At 42.0% G+C, this 19,155-nt stretch overlaps 1 protein-coding gene across 8 annotated transcripts in view; it reads right to left on the bottom strand.

The window, feature by feature from the left end:
- atf2 (activating transcription factor 2) overlaps positions 1 to 12,610 on the bottom strand; it is a 225,384-nt gene extending 212,774 nt beyond the window's left edge. For 5 of the 8 annotated variants that reach the window (XM_051930645.1, XM_051930644.1, XM_051930647.1 and 2 more), the window contains exons 1-2: positions 12,473 to 12,610; positions 1,091 to 1,199 (exon numbers count right to left, since the gene is read on the bottom strand). In XM_051930645.1, coding sequence (XP_051786605.1) covers positions 1,091 to 1,177 — 87 coding nt within the window. In that variant the 5' untranslated portion in view covers positions 1,178 to 1,199; positions 12,473 to 12,610. The remainder of the gene's footprint in view (positions 1 to 1,090; positions 1,200 to 12,472) is intronic. The other 3 variants (XM_051930646.1, XM_028806253.2, XM_028806255.2) reach the window with 1 other exon arrangement.
- Positions 12,611 to 19,155: the final 6,545 nt, after the last annotated feature.

Genomic DNA, 19,155 nt, shown 5'->3' with positions numbered 1-19,155 from the left:
TCCACTTCGCTGAGCAGGACCGCCATTTCGCATTGGCTGAAATTATTTTTTACACATGCTTTTGCCACTGTCTTTTAACAAATTACAGAACGGAAGGGCTTATTTATATTCATTTGCATATTCAGATAGGCAAAATCTGAGTGGAGTCAGGGTGGGGCTGTAGGTGTGTGTGTTAAATTTGATGTTAATTGGGATTTGTAAAAGAAAAGTGCATAGAACTTTGCTTACACACAGTTTTAGGCATCTGAATTTTTTTGTATACGCACATTTCTAGTTTTGTCCATACACCATGTTTTTGTATGAATTTTATGCAAGGCGTTATACATGAGGCCCCTGGTCTTTGCTTAGATGTTCAAACTATAGCCTTACTCGCGTGTTGTTTTTGGATAGCCAAGGCTTCTTCCTTGTGTGCAGGTCCAATATGTGTAATCTCTTTCTGTTTAGATGCACCAACTGCTGCAAGAGTTATCAGAAGATCCTGACATGAAATTTTGGGGTTCTTGGAGACTTCTGTAAGTATAAAATGGTCAGCTCTTGTGCTGAATTTGCTGGGTCTGGACAAATTAGCAGTCATTTGAAATCTACACCACTTGTAGATGATTTTCCTTACAGTGGAATGACTGATTTCAAGTAATGTGGCCATCTTTTAAAACCCCTTGCCAGACTCCTAGGCATCCCCAAGTTTCTTTCTGAGGTCCTCATAGTGCTCTTTTGATCTTGTCACAATGAAACCATATACGTCAACAGCAACGAGAACACCAGACCCTCAAAATCTGAAGTTTAAATAAGATGGGGATGACCAACAGACACCATAAGGAGGTCCTAATGATTGGCACTTCATCTGGATCACCCGATTCTAGTTTTATGATTTGAAGCGGTGATAAATGTGATGGTGGACCTACTTTTCCAAGTGACAAATCTGCATTTTGCTACTTTAGATTACTTTAGAGAATAAATACACCATGTCAATTTGATGTGTCATTTGTTCAAGTGTATCACATTTATATGAAGGCACTGTGTGCATGAATATCGAATGTTTGCCTGGTCAAATATGTTGAAAAAGTCAACAGTTTCCATGGGGTGTACTTACTTTTTCACATGACTGTATGTTCATCAAAAACACACATACCTGGCCGCATCCAGGAGCAGTACATACAAAGGGTTTGTCATCACTCATATTCAACAACTCCTTTTGTCACCTAGAAGAAAGAGCAGACATTCATATGTGACTTCAGGGAAAAGGCATCACTACAGCAAATTAATATATTCACAAGCCACTTTATTAGGTACACCTGTTCAACTGCTTGTTAATGCAAATATCTAATCAGCCAATCACACGGCAGCAACTCAATGCATTTGGGCCTGTAGACGTTGTTAAGAGGACCTGCCAGAGTTCAAACCGAGCATCAGAAAGGAGAAGAAAGGTGACTTACACTAAGTGACTTTAAATGTGGCATGGTTGTTGGTGCCAGATGGGTTGGTCTGAGGATTTCACAAACTGCTGATCTACTGGGATGTTTATGCACAATCATCTCCAGGATTTACAGAGAATGGTCCAAAAAAGAGAAAATATCAGTGAGTGGCAGTTCTATGGGTGAAAATGCTTTGTTGATGCCAGAAGTCAGAGGAGAATGGCCAGACTGGTCTGAGCTGATAGAAAGGCAACAGGAACTCAAATAAGCACTCGTTACAACTGAGGTATGCAGAAGAGCACTTCTGAACACACAACACGTCAAAGCAGATGGGCTACAGCAGCAGGAGACCACACCGGGTGCAACTCCTGTCAGCTAAGAACAAGCAACTGAGGCTACAAGTTGCAGACTCACCCAAAATTGGACAACAGAAAATTGGAAAAACATTGCTTGGTCTGATGAGTCTCAATTTCTGCTGATGGTAGGATCAGAGATTGGCATCAACAACATGAAAGCATGGAGCCATCCTGCCTTGTATCAACAGTTCAGACTGCTGGTGGTGGTGTAATGATGTGGGGGATACTTTCTTGATACACTTTGGGCCCCTTAGTACCAACTGAGCATCGTTTAAAGGCCGCAGCCTATCTGAGTGTTGTTCCTGACCATGTCCATCCCTTTATGACCGCAGTGTGCCCATCTTCTGATGGCAACTTTCTGCAAGATAACGCACCATGTCACAAAACTCAATTCACCTCAAACTGGTTTCTTGAACATGACAAGGAGTTCACTGACCTCAAATGCCCACCACAGTCAGCAGATCTCAATCCAGTAGAGCACCTTTGGGATGTGGTGGAACGGGAGATTCGCATCATGGATGTAAAGCCGACAAATCTGCAGCGACTGCGTGATGCTGTCATATGAATATGGAGCAAGACCCCTGAGAAATGTTTCCAGCACCTTGCTGAATTTATGCCATGAAGAATTAGGGCAGTTAAGAAGGCAAAAGTGGGTCCAACCCGCTACTAGCAAGGTGTACCTAATAAAGTGGCCAGTGAGTGCAAGATGCTGTACAATTGGAAAATATCCATCTGCTTGTTACTTCTTCAGAGTCACTTTAACTACAGAAGTGTCACTTAGACAATTAAAAAAGAAAAGCACAAGAGCACAGGCAAGAAGAACGTACATGAGCAGGCACACGCACTGACAATGCCATACAGCTCCTTTCAAGCCGAACATGAAACTCTATTCAAAAAAATATAGAAATATTTTCTAGGGAAGAATTTATAAACGTAATACTTTCAGGCTCACTTAATATAAGTTAATGGTGGGCTGATGCCTATCCTGGCCGTCTCTGGTGCAAGGCAGAAACCAATTCTGGATGGAATGCCAGTCTCTCGCTGGCACATTCACTCACATTACCCACACAGTGCCCATTTACAACTGCCAATCCATTTAACACACACACAAACACATACACACATCTCTGAGAGGTGGTGGAAACATTAGAGCGAGACCCCCCCCCAACTGTGTCAACCTTGCAGTTATTTCTACATTAAGATCTAAGATCTACTTTGTCATTGGTTTAGAGCAGGGGTCTCCAACATGTCACTCTTAAGCTACTGGTAGCTCGCAACCCCTTTCCAAGTAGCTCGCCAAAGGGTTAATGAATCCTACATAAAACTTGATTAGTCAAATTAGGGGTGGGCGATCGTTCCAAAAAATCATATCACAGTCCTTTAAACACAAAATCACGATCCACAATCTGAATCTCTCTTTACAATGTGGCATACACTTAAGAGAGTATCCGGACTCAAACTCATCAAGACCTAAGTAGCACTTTATTTTAAATATCAAAGTTGAATTCAATTGTTCTCTCGTTCAATGGGTAAGTGGAGTAAAGGAAAATGCCCCGAAGCTGGCGAGTGAGTGAGGAAGGGCCTTCCCCTCAGCCTGCTGCGTCTCTCTTGTATTCGCGAAAATAAATTGGTACGGCAAGTGAACTCTTGATACCTAGTGACATGAGAGAAGTCGCAAAATCAACCGGAATGTTCAAGCAAATGACAGATAGATAGATAGATAGATAGATAGATAGATAGATAGATAGATAGATAGATAGATAGATAGATAGATAGATAGATAGATAGATAGATAGATAGATAGATAGATAGATAGATAGATAGATAGATAGATAGATAGATAGATAGATAGATAGATAGATAGATAGATAGATAGATAGATAGATAGATAGATAGATAGATAGATAGATAGATAGATAGATAGATAGATAGATAGATAGATAGATAGATAGATAGATAGATAGATAGATAGATAGATAGATAGATAGATAGATAGATAGATAGATAGATAGATAGATAGATTACATAGGATACTTTATTAATCCCAAGGAGAAATTCACATACTCCAGCAGCAGCATACTGATACAAATCAATATTAAAGAGTGATAACAATGCAGGTATAACAGACAATAACTTTGTATAATGTTAACGTTTAACCCCGAGTGGAACTGAGGAGTCGCATAGTTTGGGGGAGGAACGATCTCCTCAGTCTGTCAGTGTAGCAGGACGGTGACAGCAGTCTGTCGCTGAAGCTGCTCTTCTGTCTGGAGATGATCCTGTTCAGTGGATGCAGTGGATTCTCCATGATTGACAGGAGTCTGCTCAGCGCCCATCGCTCTGCCACAGATGTCAAACTGTCCAGCTCCATGCCAACAATAGAGCCTGCCTTCCTCACCAGTTTGTCCAGGCGTGAGGTGTCCTTCTTCTTTATGCTGCCTCCCCAGCACACCACAGCGTAGAAGAGGGCGCTCGCCACAACCGTCTGACAGAACATCTGCAGCATCTTATTGCAGATGTTGAAGGACGCCAGCCTTCTAAGGAAGTATAGTCGGCTCTGTCCTCTCTTGCACAGATCATCAGTATTGGCAGTCCAGTCCAGTTTATCATCCAGCTGCACTCCCAGGTATTTATAGGTCTGCACCCTCTGCACACAGTCACCTCTGATGATCACGGGGTCCAGGAGGGTCTGGGCCTCCTAAAATCCACCACCAGCTCCTTGGTTTTGCTGGTGTTCAGTTGTAGGTGGTTTGAGTCGCACCATTTAACAAAGTCCTTGATTAGGTTCCTATACTCCTCCTCCTGCCCACTCCTGATGCAGCCCACGATAGCAGTGTCGTCAGCGAACTTTTACACGTGTAATTCAATTGTGAAAAGCGGACAGACAGACAGACATTGGATTTTATATATTATATATTAGTAAACCTTCAAAATATTGTGCAGTTAAAGTCTCAACAGTATTCTCAGAATATCTGGAGCTTAGTAGAGCCCAATAACTAGAAGAATCTTTACCAAGCAGCTCTGAAAATATCTGCTTTGTTTGGGTCTCCATACCTCTGTGAGTGTGACATGAATGTCATGAAATCAAACTTCAGAACACAACTGACAGACAAACATTGAAATGACTCCATAAGAGTGAACCTCAGTGGCTCCACTCCACCAGACGCCTGCCTCTCTTGTTGATTCCATGCAGTGCCAATCATCTGACAAACTAAACAACACGTCACACATGCGACTGGACCTGTGAATAAAGTGACACAGTGACGTGACAAAATGACAAATGAAGAAGTCACATCTGTGTATTTGGAATTGGATTGTTCTGTTTTGACAGCATCCATGTTTAAATTCAGTAGTGTGAGATACAAAAGAAAATGCAAGCAGACATACAAAATACACTTGCAGGTGAACTAAATATTTTTTGTGATGTTTTAATGCAAAATGTGAGTTGTCGACACTGTCATGTTGCAAATGTTCTAGCAAAACAAGCTTATTCAGTTTGTTTGGGTTGAAATAAGCTATGAGAATAAACGTCAGAAAACATGAGTAGCTCTCAGCCATTTTCATTTTGTAAAAGTAGCTCTCAGGGGAAAAAAAGTGGGAGACCCCTGGTTTAGAGCAATCAAACGTTTGTTCTTTTACATAAACTATAACAAAGTGTCATCTCTGGAAAGCCAGGCTGCTTATGACAGTTCAGTGCTGCAGTAATTTGAATAAGAAACAAATAAACTCGGCCTTAGTGATGTATAGTACCTTGTCTGGAAAAGAAAATCAATGAAAATAGTCTTTAGACAAGAGTAAATCCAAATATAAATAAGCTCTTTTTTTTTTAATTAGATTTTCCAAAAATATTGGCATCCCTGCACTTCACCACACAAACTGTTGCAATTTCAAATGCTTTGGCATTCACATGATTTACTTCTTTTGTTTGCATGGGAAAAGCAAGAGTGAAAGAGAAAGTCTACAGGACGGTAGTGAGACCAGCTCTGTTATATAGGCTGGAGACGGTGGCACTGATCAGAATACAGGAGACAGAGCTGGAGGTGGCAGAGTTAAAGATGCTAAGATTTGCATTGGGTGTGACAAGGATGGACAGGATTAGAAATGAGGACAGTAGAGGGTCAGCTCAAGTTGGACGGTTGGGAGACAAAGTCAGAGAGGAGAGGTGGTGTTGGTTTGGACATGTGCAGAGGAGAGATGAGGGGTATATTGGGAGATGGTAGGGATGGAGCTGCCAGGCAAGAGGAAAAGAGGAAGGTTTATTGATGTGGTGAGAGGGGACATGAAGGTGGTGGGTGCAACGAAGCAAGATGGACAGGATTAAATGGAAACAGATGATCCGCCGCGGCAACTCCTGATGGGAGCAGCCAAAACACGAAGATAAGGAAGAAGACTACTACCTCTCACTTCCAATTGTCCGGTTTGAATTCCGTTACCCCTTCTGCCACTCTCTTTTGTAATCCAGCCTTAGTCATGCGGCACCAGATGTGATTCTTGAATGACAATACACATCTGGGGACAACCCGTTAAAAAATGAGTAATGAGTGTTGACAAAATCCTGCACGAAAAAGTCTCCATCCACAGGAGTTCTTCCTAAAACATCCCCACAATTCCTCCAATCTGTGTGTTTTAAATCACCACCGGGGTTTCAGGGTGAGAGAAAAAGATACAGAACAAAAGACTTGACACTGAGAGAAAATAAAAAAAGCTTAAAATTGCTATTTTCCATTTAGGAGCTCAGTAGCAAGGAAACTGAAGGTTGATACTGAACCTGCACATTATAATGAGTGCTGCGACAGAAGAAATGGCTACTTGGCCCCACATGTTTGAGAATGGCTTCTGTCTGCTATGATATCTTTCTCTCCACTTTAAGTATTGCATCACTATATGTCATAACAGCAAACAGAGTCTAGATAAACATTGTGGTCTACTGTGTGTTAAAACAGTGCGGCTATTAGAACAACCTGGATGAGAACAGGCCATTCAGCCCAACAAAGCTTACCAGTCCTATCAACTTAATTCTTCCAAAATAATTTCAAGTAGCGTTTTGAAAGTCCCTAAAGTTCTCATGTCTACCACATTACTTGGTCTCTTATTCCAAGTGTCTGTGGTTCTTTGTGTGAAGAAAAACTTCCTAACGTTTGTATGAAATTTCCCCTTAACAAGTTTCCAACTGTGTCCCCGTGTTCTTGATGAACTCATTTTAAAGTCACCGTCTCAATCCATTGGACTAATTCCCTTCATAATTTTAAACACTTCAGTCAGGTCTCCTCTTAATCTTCTTTTGTTTAAACTCTAAAGGCTCAGCTCTTGTAATCTTTCCTCATAACTCATCCCCTGTAGCCCTGAATCAGCCTAGTTGCTCTTCTCTGGACTTTTTATTGTGCTGTTATGTCCTTTCTGTAGCCTGGAGATCCAAACTGCTCACAGTACTCCAGATGAGGCCTCACTGGTGTGTTATAAAGCTTGAGCAGAACCTCCTGTGACTTGTACTCCACACATCAAGGCGCTATATAACCTGACATTCTGTTAGCCTTCTTAATGGCTTCTGAACACTGCCTGACAGCTGATTGTTTTGAGTTCACTGCGACTCCTAAATCCTTCTCATTAGGTGGTCTTTCAATTTTCAGTCCTGCCATTGTGCATTCAAACCTAACATTTTCACTTCATACATTCATTACTTAATAATAATAAATAATAATTCATTACATTTATATAGCGCTTTTCTCAGTACTCAAAGCGCTATCCACACAGGGAGGAACCGGGAAGCGAACCCACAATCTTCCACAGTCTCCTTACTGCAAAGCAGCAGCACTACCACTGCGCCACCTGTGAGGAGATTTCAGCAATGTCTTAGATGCACTGCATTAGTCATTCTAACAGATGGCACAACACAAACATTTGTAGTAATAAAATCCATTGCATTTGTCATTCTAGCAGATGGTGCATCACAAACATCAATGCTGCTTTTACGAATCCCATGCCAAATGGCATATAACAGACACACATGCACTGCATTTGTCATTACAATAGATGGCACATTACAAACATTTGTAGTAATAAAATGCATTGCATTTTCTGTTTCAACAGATGGAGCAACAAAAACTTGTAGTAATAAAATGTATTGCATTTGCCATTCCAAAAGATGGCGCAACACAAACATCTGTAGTAATAAAATGCATTGTATTTTCCATTCCAACATATGGTGCAACACCAAAATTTGTAGTAAAAAATGCATTGCAATTGTCGTTCCAACAGATAGTGCAACACAAACATTTGCAGCAGTAAAATCCATTGTATTTGTCATTCCAGCAAATGGTGCATCACAAACTGTGTAGCAATAAAATACATTGCATTTGTCATTCCAATAGATGGCGCATCACAGATATGTGTAGTAATACAATGCATTGCATTTGTCATTCCAACAGATGGCACATCTCAAACATCAACATTGCTTTTATGAATTCCATACCAAATGTCATATAACAGAGACATATGCATTTGTTATTCCAACAGATGGTGCATGACAAACATTTGTAGTACTAAAATGCATTGCATTTGTCATTCCAACATATGGCACATCTCAAACATCATCATTGCTTTTATGAATTCCATACCAAATGGCATATAACAGAGACATATGCATTTGTTATTCCAACAGATGGTGCATGACAAACATTTGTAGTACTAAAATGCATTGCATTTGTCATTCCAATAGATGGTATAACAGAAATATTAACACTGCCTTTATGAATACCATACCAAATGGCATATAACAGAGACATTTGAATTTCCTGGCACACTGCAAATGTTAACAATGAGGACTATGTTGATTACTTAGATTTCAGCTATGTCTTAGATAGGTAGCATAGCTAGTCCACCATAATAAAAGTGTTTGTGTGTCTGTTCTGTTGCTATGTCTCTGTCATTCCAAAACATGGCACATTACAAACATTTGTAGTAATAAAATGCATTGCACTTGTCATTCCAACAGATGGTGCATCACAAAAATTAACACCACTTTTACAAATCCCATACCAAAAACCATGTGACAGAGCTGATTATTATGCAGATTTTAATCTGTCTTAGATGGGTAACCAGTGTATATGTCTGGTTGCTATCCAATAGATACTGCACCCAAACATTACCACTGCTTTTACGTATACTATACCAAAGAGCATATAACAGACATGCTTTACATGGTGCCTGCAAATGTTAACACGGAGCTCTACACTGATTATTTAGATTTCAAACCATCTTACACAAGTGGCACAGCTAGTTAGCGAATAATGAACAAAACTGAATTAACTGGTAATTTTCATGATACACATCAGCACACCTTGTCTATGGATAAATGTTTCCATAACCCCACACAGATGTGTGAAACCTGCAGATGTTCAGTACTTATACAAAAGCATAAAGACGACTGCATGGACCAGGTGAACGCAAGGGCTGATACAGTGACTCTGTGGGTTGGCTGGGCTTTTGTACATCGTTCCTCAGCAGTGATCCCCATAATGTTTGGGATGAAGACACATTGGTGCTTTATTTACCCATCTGCTCCACAGTTTAAAATGACAAATCAAACAATTAAGATATCGTGATTAAAGTCCACATTGCATACTTTCATTTAAGGGTCTTTGCATACGTTTTGGTCACACAACACTTTTTCTACATGGTCATCCAATTTCAGGACACCATCATGTTTGTGACAATTGGCGTGACAGGTGTTTTTGATTCCTCAGGTGGGTTTCATGGCTTCATAAGATACCTCAGCTTGCTTCTACCCTTTGGAGTCTGTAGTTGCCATTGTTCAACATGAGGACAAGGGCTGTGCCAATGAAAGTCAAAGAAGCCATTATGAGGCAGAAAAACAAGAATAAAACGACTGGAGACAACAATAAAACCTTAGGATGACCGAAATCAACTGTCTGAAATATCATGAAGAAGAAAGAAGGCACTGGTGAGCTCAGCAATCACAAAGGGACTGTATGCCAAAGGATGCCAAGGAAGATCTCCACTGCCGATGACAGGAGAATCCTCACTATGGTCAAGAAAAAGCCCCCCAACGCCTGTCTGACAGATCATACACAGTCTTCAGGGGGGCCAATGTGGATGTGTCAGAGACGACTATGAGCAGGAGACTTCATGAACAGAAACACAGAGGACACACTGCAAGATGAAGAACACAAAAACAGGATGGCCAGATGACAGTTTGCGACAAAGGACTTCAAAGAGACTGCAGATTTCTGGGAAAAGGTCTTGTGGGCAGACGAGACAAAAATTAACCTCATCAGAGTGATGGTGAGAGCAAATTGTGGAGACCGAAAAGGAATTGCTGGAGATCCAAAGCAAACCACCTCATCTGTTAAACATAGCGGTGCTGGGGGTGTTATGGCTTATGGCCACAGGTCCTGGCACACATATCTTCATTGATGATGTGACTGATGAATTCTGAGGTGTGTAAAAACATCTGATCTGCTCAAGTTCAGTAAAGGCCTCCAAACTCACTGGACGGCACTTCATCCTGCAACAAGATGATGAGCCATACAGACTGCCGAGGCCACACAGGAGTTTATCAGAGCTACAAAATGGAAAATTCTTGAATGGCCAAGCCAGTCACCTGATTTAAATCCAATTACGTTGGCCTTCCATATACTGAAGAGAACACTTAAAGGGTCAAGCCCCCCAAAACAAGCAGGAGCTGAAGATGGCTGCATGAGAGGCTTGGCAGAGCATCACCAGAGAAGACCCTCAGCACCTGGTGATGTCTGTGAATAGCACACTTCAGGCAGTCAGTGCATGTGAGGGATACACGACAAAGAACTAACTATGACAGCAGCTTTAATTGACCTGCCATTGCTGTGTCACAAACACTATGGTGCCCTAAAATGGGGGGGTCTGTGTAGAAAAAGTGATGTGAGACTGAAATGTCTACAAATCCCTTGTGCTTTAATGACAATGTCTGAATTGTTTGATTTGTAATTTTAAACTGTGGAGCAGAAGTGCAAAATCAAGAACACCGAGTCTCTGTCATAAACATTACGGACGGCACTGTAAATAAATTCTTTATTGCTCTAACAGTATCAGATGCATGGAGTTTGATTTGAAGTTAATTACATTTATAGAGCAGGTGGTTTGTTGTGCGATGGGTGCAGCAATGTGCTATCAGCGCATGCTTTCAACCTATATAGCACTTTACAAAGACAGTGGGGAGCCACTGCAACCACCTCCAATGTGTTGCATCCACCTGAATGATGTGACAGTCTTGCTCCAGTACACTCATCACGCGTTAGCTGTTAAGACAGTGAAGGGCGGACTGGTAGTTAGCCAGTTAGAGACAGGGGACGATTAGAGGGCCAGAATGACAAGGCCATGGTGGGCCATTTATCCAAGGCCATAGGAAACACCCATCTCTTTTTGAGACCCCAGAGAGTCAGCACCTCGGTCTGAAACACGACCCGCTTGGCAACGTTTACGTCATGCCCTGCAGGACTGCCAGCAGTGTGTACTTTTTCTATCTGCTGCGGCACCAGTTTGTGGCATGTGGCCACAGATCGTACAGGTTGGCACTCTTTTGAATTACGTGTAAGGCTTCCATGATTCTCTCCTTTTCACAAAGGGCCCTTTGATGTCTCGAGTGAAAAGTTTAACCAGCTGGTAAGGGCACTGTGACATTGACGGTGGAGTAAAACATCTGTAACCTACAAGGACAGCTGTAATCATCATTCCCAGACCTTATAGTGGAGTTGCTGACAGCTTTTTTTAAAATCACTTCAGAGGGGCATCACAGTTTGTCTTGCTTCTTCAAAACACATGGACCCCAGTATAGTCATGGTTAGGCTGGTGTCTGTGCCGCATTTACATGTTCCCTCTTGTTCACACTGATTTATTCCAGACCATTTGTTTCCTCTCATTATCCAATGACAGGCTTGCCATCTTGATTGGCAAGTGTTAACTTGTCGCGGTCGCCCGACTTTTTCCTGTGAAGAGCTGGCATCACGGTTCTGGCACTACCTCCTGTTAGGACATGCACAGTATAGTAAATAACAGCTCAGACAATTGAAATTGTGCAAATATATTTTTTTTTTTTTTTACCGCTGCGGTTACTTTACAGCCCCCCTTACATGACATTGCCATATTACTAACGGTTACTGTGACAGGACTTGTTTTTATGTCTGATGCAACAAAGGCAATCGGCACACGCCACGGTATTCTGTGACTAAAATGGACACGATCACTGCTAAAAACGCGATGACCAAATGACGTGAGGTTAAACAACAACTCCGATGTCCAATTCATCATCCAAACACATTAAGGCGAACAGAGCGAACTTCTCCAGCGCGGCATCTACACCTAACACTGGCAACACGTTTGAGAATATGCACCCGGGTTAGCTGGCAAACCCTCCCACACAGAACAGCCAGCATCCACGGCACTGCCCGTGTCTGTGGTCACCGGCCACCACCGCGTCAAGGCTGAGGAGCGACAACAGCTAAACGACAGCAGAGTCCAGCAGGGTTGGGTATATTGTCGTCGCCATATTATTATTAGACCGCTATAATGCATCCTTCTCCAGCTCAGGCAGCAGCGACATGACACCCCGCAAGTGCTCCATACTCGCACGCAGGCATGCACGATCTCGCCCAGAGGTGAGGCGCCGCACTCGACTGCGATGACAGTTTATGCGGACTGTGTTTACAAACTTACCCAACGGGATGAACCTTTCCGAGGGCCAAATCCCACGGGCGCTCCACCAGTTCTCGCGAGAGCCGTGTCTTCGCGCTGTTTCTCCCCCCGTCCCTCCACTTTCTGCACCTCCCCAACTGCAGTGACCGTACGGACACCTGTACGCCTTCCCCGTGACGTCACGAGCGGGCGGAAGCGCATGCGCGTACTACTACTCGGCCGTCTACGTCGGAATGGAAAGTTGTGCTTTATTCTTCACCGTCTGTCACAGAGATGAGGCTGTGATTGCACCACGCCGAAGGAAAAACCATTAAGTTTTGTGTACGGAAGCACCGAATTCTACAAAAACGGCTTTCTGTCATGACTTCTGTTCATACGGGTCACACAAATATGCTAAGTATAGTAGAACACCTGTGTCCTGAATGCATGCATTATTCTATTGAGAACTTTAAAATTCCCATGCATTCTTATATGTATAGCTTTTAATCAGAATTTTGCTATAATCATCACTGTTATGCTTATTCACTATTTGCACGTGTGCAGAATCTTATTCTGGGGTCACACAAATACAAGTATAGTGGGAAGCCTGTGTCCAGAATTACATTACAAATGTATTTCATTTATTTGATTCTATTGAGAACTTTGAAATTACTATTCAATCTTATATGTAATGCTCTTAAGCAGATTTTTGGTATAGTCATCATTGTTATGCTTATGTACTATTTGCATGTGTGTAAAATTGCATCCTGGGAATCAGAATAAGAATTCCTTTTATTTGCCCGTACTTAATGTACAGGAATTTGACTTGATAGATTCAGAGCAGCTTATAACAGAACACAACATCATGTACAAATAACAAATAACATAAATAGCACAATTTAAAAAGAAAAACTTCAAACAAAGTTGCAGAATAGTTCAATTATAAAGTATATGTGCGAATGATGATGTGAAAGTGTGAGTGTGTAGTGTGCATGCACTGTACACATATACACCTTCATAAGTATATGAATATACACAAAAGACAGGCTACATTAGAGGTTTGAGAGGGCTATGGCTCTGGGAAAGAAATTATTGAGTTGTCAGTTTTAGTTTGAATTGACCTGAAGCATTTACCACAACAGAGTTTGTGGAATAAGTGATGAGCTGGGTGAGATGAGTTCGTGGTATGACACGGTTAGTGACACCACCTGTACCTGTATACAGGTCTGCCATAGATGGAAGAGCACAGGCAATTATTTTCTCAGCAGACCTCATAACACGCTGTCATTTACTTTTGAAGTGTGCCGTTGCTGAACCACATCAGACAATGATGGAGAATGTGATTACACTTTCAACGATGACTTTGTAAAACTGAACTAGGATTGGCTGGGAAATATTTCATTTCTTTAGTTGGCATAAGAACTACAACCGCTGCTGTGCCTTTTTATTGGTGTTAAGGTCCCAACTGAGAGTCTTTGTAATTTGAACGATTCCATTATATTGTCTGCAGAATCATTAATTTCTAGTGGGAGAGGCTGTAACTGCTGTTTGTGAAAGTCAATGACCATTTCCACTGCCTTGGTGGTGTTGAGCACTAGATTGTTGGTAGCACACCATGGCACAACACGAGACACCTCTTTTCTATTAGGTGTTTCATTGCCATTAGTAATTAGACCAATAATGGTGTTGTCATCAGCGAACTTAATGATTTTAACTGAAGGATCGGTGGACCTGCAGTCATTGGTGTACAAGGAGTAAAGTAGGGGGAAAGTACACAGCCTTGAGGGGCACCTGCACTGAGGGTCTGAGAGGTGGGAGCCCACATGAATATATTCTTTCCAGTTTATCAGAGAACTGTAAATCCATTTACAGATGGCAAGGTTCAGCTCAGTCTGTAGAAGGTTAGTTAACAACAGCTTAGGGACAATGGCGGTAAAAGCTGAACTGAAGTCAACAAACAGGATTCTGGCATGAGTTCCTTCATAATCCAGGTGCTCCAGCACAAAGCGAGGGCCCATGTTGCTGGCATCGTCCACAGATGTAATTTCTCGATATCTAACACTAGCCGTCCCCCGAGGCTTCGCCCACATCGTAGAAGGGAGGGCCCTGCCCGGCTCCCCACTCCTGACGTCACACTTTCCTCTCCCCTCGGCCCACAGCCTCTGTCTCGGAATAGCGCGAATATATCGCTCTTGCAAGCGAACTATGATTCTTAGTCACAAAATCAACCAGAATGTTCAAGAAAATTCTAGAAAAAAACCCAATCTAAATCCGTTAAGTAGTCCTCTCGTTCTCTAGCTAAGCCGATGTAAGGTACGCCCTGAGACTGGCGTGTGAGTGAGGAGGGCCCCGCCCCCTCCCCTCAGCCCCGCCCCATATCTCTCGGAGTCACACAAATAAATCGTTCCTACAAGCGAACCATGATACATAGCCCAGTGAGAGAAGTTGCAAAATCAACCGGAATGTTCAAGCAAATTATAGAAAAAAAGCCCAATCTAAATCTGTTAAGTAGTTCTCTCGTGAAAAGCAGACAGACAGACTGACAGACGGATTTTATATAGAGAGAGATGAAGAGGGTCGAGATCAGTAGCAGTAACAGACTTCAAAAGGTTTAGAACAAGCCGTTAAAACTGATGTAAGCAATGGGCCTGTAATCATTGAGGCAATTTATTTTATCACTTTTGGGAGCAGGAACAGTAACAGAAGATTTAAAGCAATCTGGTACGGTGCTCTGTGCAAAAGACTGATTGAAGATGTCTCTGGGAGTTTCCTGTGAGGAGTTTGCATGCTCTCCTTGTGTCCACAAGGCTTTCCTCTGGGTGCTCCAGTTCCACAGTCCAAAGACATGTCAATTAGATGAATTGGAGTTGATAAATTGGCCCTAGTGTGTGTGTATAACCAGGGTCGACTCTACCATACAGGAAAACTAGGGGGTTGCCTAGGGTGGTAAAGTTTTTTGGGGGCAATAGCAGTTTGTCAAGTATAATAGACGACTCATTTAGCTTTGGAAGGGAGTGGCTTTGGGTGATTTTTATCATATGACATGCGTGAAACTTAACAAGATGCGCACACAAACCGCTCTTCGATTTTCTCTGCATTTACGACACGTGTGAAACTTCAAGAAGAATGCCTCCTTCAGCCCTCAATCCTACAAGCATGTCAGATTCTCGTGAAACTCCTAAGAGGAAACTTTCCTCCCCGCCGCCCCTCACTGTTCGATTTTACCTGTGTATACGACTTGCGTGAAACGTAAAGAGGAATGCCTCCGCCAGCCCTCAAACCTACCGTATATACTCGCGTATAAGTCGGGTCTTGAAACCCAAAAAATTGATCATAAAATCAGACCCCGACTTATACACCCGTTCAAAAATATGACACTTTTTAATTTATTTTTTTTACGCCCGTTCAAAAATATGACACTTTTTTATTTATTTTTTTTACATCTTCTTGCTTCCTCCAATCTCACATCAGTTTCTCAGACACATTGAATTTTGTTGCAACAGCGCAGTTACCAATTTGTTTCCCCACTAAAACGACTTTTAATTTAAAACCAGCTTCATATTTTCTTCTGATCGAACGCTCAATCGTAGATAAGGGATGCTCTTACGATAATGGTGTATGAGGGTGTGAGATACAAAAAAACACTAAACAATTCAAACGTCGCTACAGAATAGTTTGGGTATTACCGTGTGGTCACGTAGGCACAATACATAGGGAAAAAAAAGCCTGTGTACTCCGTGGTTACTCTCTCAGGTGGGCGTTAATATATCATAATCTCTTGGACCAATAGTGAGAGTTTTTCGCATTCGACTCATACGACTGACATTATAAAATACCAGAAATTATACAGTAAAATCAAGCCCTGACTTATCCGTGGGAGAACTTAAACGCGAGTATATATGGTATATTTATGTATGACAAGAGCGACACACCCTCAACATTTTGATCTGTCATTCAAATCTCAGGGGATCCTCCAAGCTCTTTGATCCAATATCTGTGTGCGACTCGCTCAAAACCCCAAAAGGGAATCCCCCCCACCCCTCCCAATCTGTGAAAAACTATGTATAGCAATTGCCTTCAAGACTCTATGGTTTGGGAGCAAGATTTTCAGTTCTGCCCAGGGTAGCAAAAATGCTAGAGCCGGCAATTTTTGTTACTAAGGTTGACAAAATAACTTTGTGATTGTTATGAACTTGAGAGTTCTGAAGTACTAAAGTCCTAATAATTGCTCAAAAAAGGCTACTAGATGGGGTAAAACCGTCAAAACCCAGCTGGTCACACAAAGGACACTGAAGAATCTTTATTAGTAAATAGATTTATTTTCACAACAAATACTCTGCGGGAATATCTCTAAAGATCATAAAAGCCAAACAGGTCGATGCCCCTAAAAATAAGAAATCCCAAAAGCAAAGAAAGTCCCAGTACATAATATAAAGAATACTTAAAAATAGAGAACAAAAGGGCTCAAAATCCAATAATCAGAAAAGCACAAATAAAATCCCAAGAGAAACTCACTACCAGGGCATTCAATGAACCGCAAGGGACTGTGAGTTTTTCTCAGCCTTTACAGGGCTAATAGCCATCCCTTATGGTGATGGGCAGGTAACCCCATCTTCTTCAGGGACCACCCAAAAAATACAAGGAGCACAACAGAATACACATTGATTAAAAAAAACAAAATAATCAACATAAAATCCTCACAGGTGGCGCAGTGGTAGTGCTGCTGCTTTACAGTAAGGAGACAGTGGAAGATTGTGGGTTTGCTTCCCGGTTCCTCCCTGTGTGGATAGCGCTTTGAGTACTGAGAAAAGCGCTATATAAATGTAATGAATTATTATTATTATTAAAATACAAAGAAAATAATACCCGGTGGGTGGAGGGAGCCCTGGCTGAAATACAACAGTGATATTGTGATTTGTGAGAATGGATTTGTATTAAATATGTACGTTTGACATGCATGCAATTTTTAACTAAAGAAAGAAGAAAAAATCTTGTCAGCCAGCGGTGACAAACTTAGGGTTGTAAATTAAAGTGTAACAACACTGAGTAGTGGCATCAGTTAGGGATGAGTCACCCATAGTATAGGTTGACATTCCATCACCAGCGGCAGGGTGCCTATAAAATTCAGCAAACTCACAAACAAAATTACAACTGGCATTGCAATGATGAGCAGATCTTTTTAGGATGGCTCCACCTAAAAGAGTTATATAAAGAGCAGAGTATCCATACTGGCCTTTGGAGCAGGGGACTACATTGGAAGCCATTATGAAAAATCTCTTCCATCTCCCCTGGGAGGCGCTCTCTTGGAGCACTTGTAGCCACAGGCTTATTCCAGTGTGTGTGCTAAGAAGCAGCTCTGGGGGTCTTTTCTGCCTACTGCTAGCAGGCAATTCAATGCTTCCTCCCGACATACTATTTAAATTAATTTTGAAATATCTATCTATCTATCTATCTATCTATCTATCTATCTATCTATCTATCTATCTATCTATCTATCTATCTATCTATCTATCTATCTATCCTGCCGACTATACCAAATATCTATCTATCTATCTATCTATCTATCTATCTATCTATCTATCTATCTATCTATCTATCTATCTATCTATCTATCTATCTATCTATCTATCTATCTACTGATTGTCTGTATTATATGTCATGTGAGTCTGTATCCTTGTGTTTTATGTTTCTGCTGCTGTATGCATCTGAAATTCTCCATAGGATTAATAAAGTTTATGTAATCTAATCTACATTGGTGTAAGAAGTGGGATGGAAAAAAAAACACAGTCTGACTTTTCAAAGCACAAAGTGCCATGAAGACCTAAACCAGCTTTGCCTGGCTCTTTGGAGGAGTTGCAGAAGAGTCTCCAGGCTGAGATCCAGGATCTGGAGTGCTATTTGCAGTATCAGTACAAGGGGGAAGAGAGCTAAGAGACAGCTACCTCTGCGGCTCCACCACTGCTTCTCCATCTCTTAAGGTCAAATGGCCTGGGTGTGCAGATGCTGTGAGATTCAGGTCCATGTTGACTTGATTGCATGACTCAGTGTTTGCCGATTAGTCAGATGCACCTTCATGCTGCGAATCTCCTGTTTAAACACATCCCAAAGATGTTCTACTAGATTCAGATCCAATGAATGGTCAGGTCAGGTTGTGGAGCATGCACTGGTACAGCGTGTTGCCACACCCACCACATGACGAAACAGCTCGGGATCCTAGTTGGCAACTCCCCCCAGAAAAACAAGCTGTCCAGTTGCACCCTCTGGAAATGACCATACATCTTCCGCAGCCAGGTGTTATGTGGGCATCCCCTTGGCCTGGTCCAGCCACTTGGGTCCTCAACAATGAAGATCACCCTCGGGAATCATGCCACATGGCCGTAGAGCCATAACTGACGCTCCCTCACAATACAGGTCATGTGCCTCATTCAGGACTCCATGAGCAACACAAAGTCAGACCAGCGGTACCCAAGGATTCTCTGCAGAGACACAGTACTGAAGGAGTCCAATCTTCATCTCAGGTCACTGGATAGCGTCCATGTCTCGCAACTATATAGCAAGACTGGAAACACCAGGACTGTAAAGACTTGGACCTTCTTCCTTTTGCAGAGATATCAGGAGTGCCACACAATTCTTTCCAGTGACCTCATGACCCCCATGCTCTCTCAATCCATCTACTGACTTCATAGGAAGAGTCACCAGAGACATGAATGTCACTGCTGAGGTAA

The sequence above is a fragment of the Erpetoichthys calabaricus genome, chromosome 8 (genome assembly GCF_900747795.2).
Source record: "Erpetoichthys calabaricus chromosome 8, fErpCal1.3, whole genome shotgun sequence".
Taxonomy (NCBI): Eukaryota; Metazoa; Chordata; class Cladistia; order Polypteriformes; family Polypteridae; genus Erpetoichthys; species Erpetoichthys calabaricus.
This window is presented reverse-complemented; position numbering and strand designations above follow the sequence as displayed.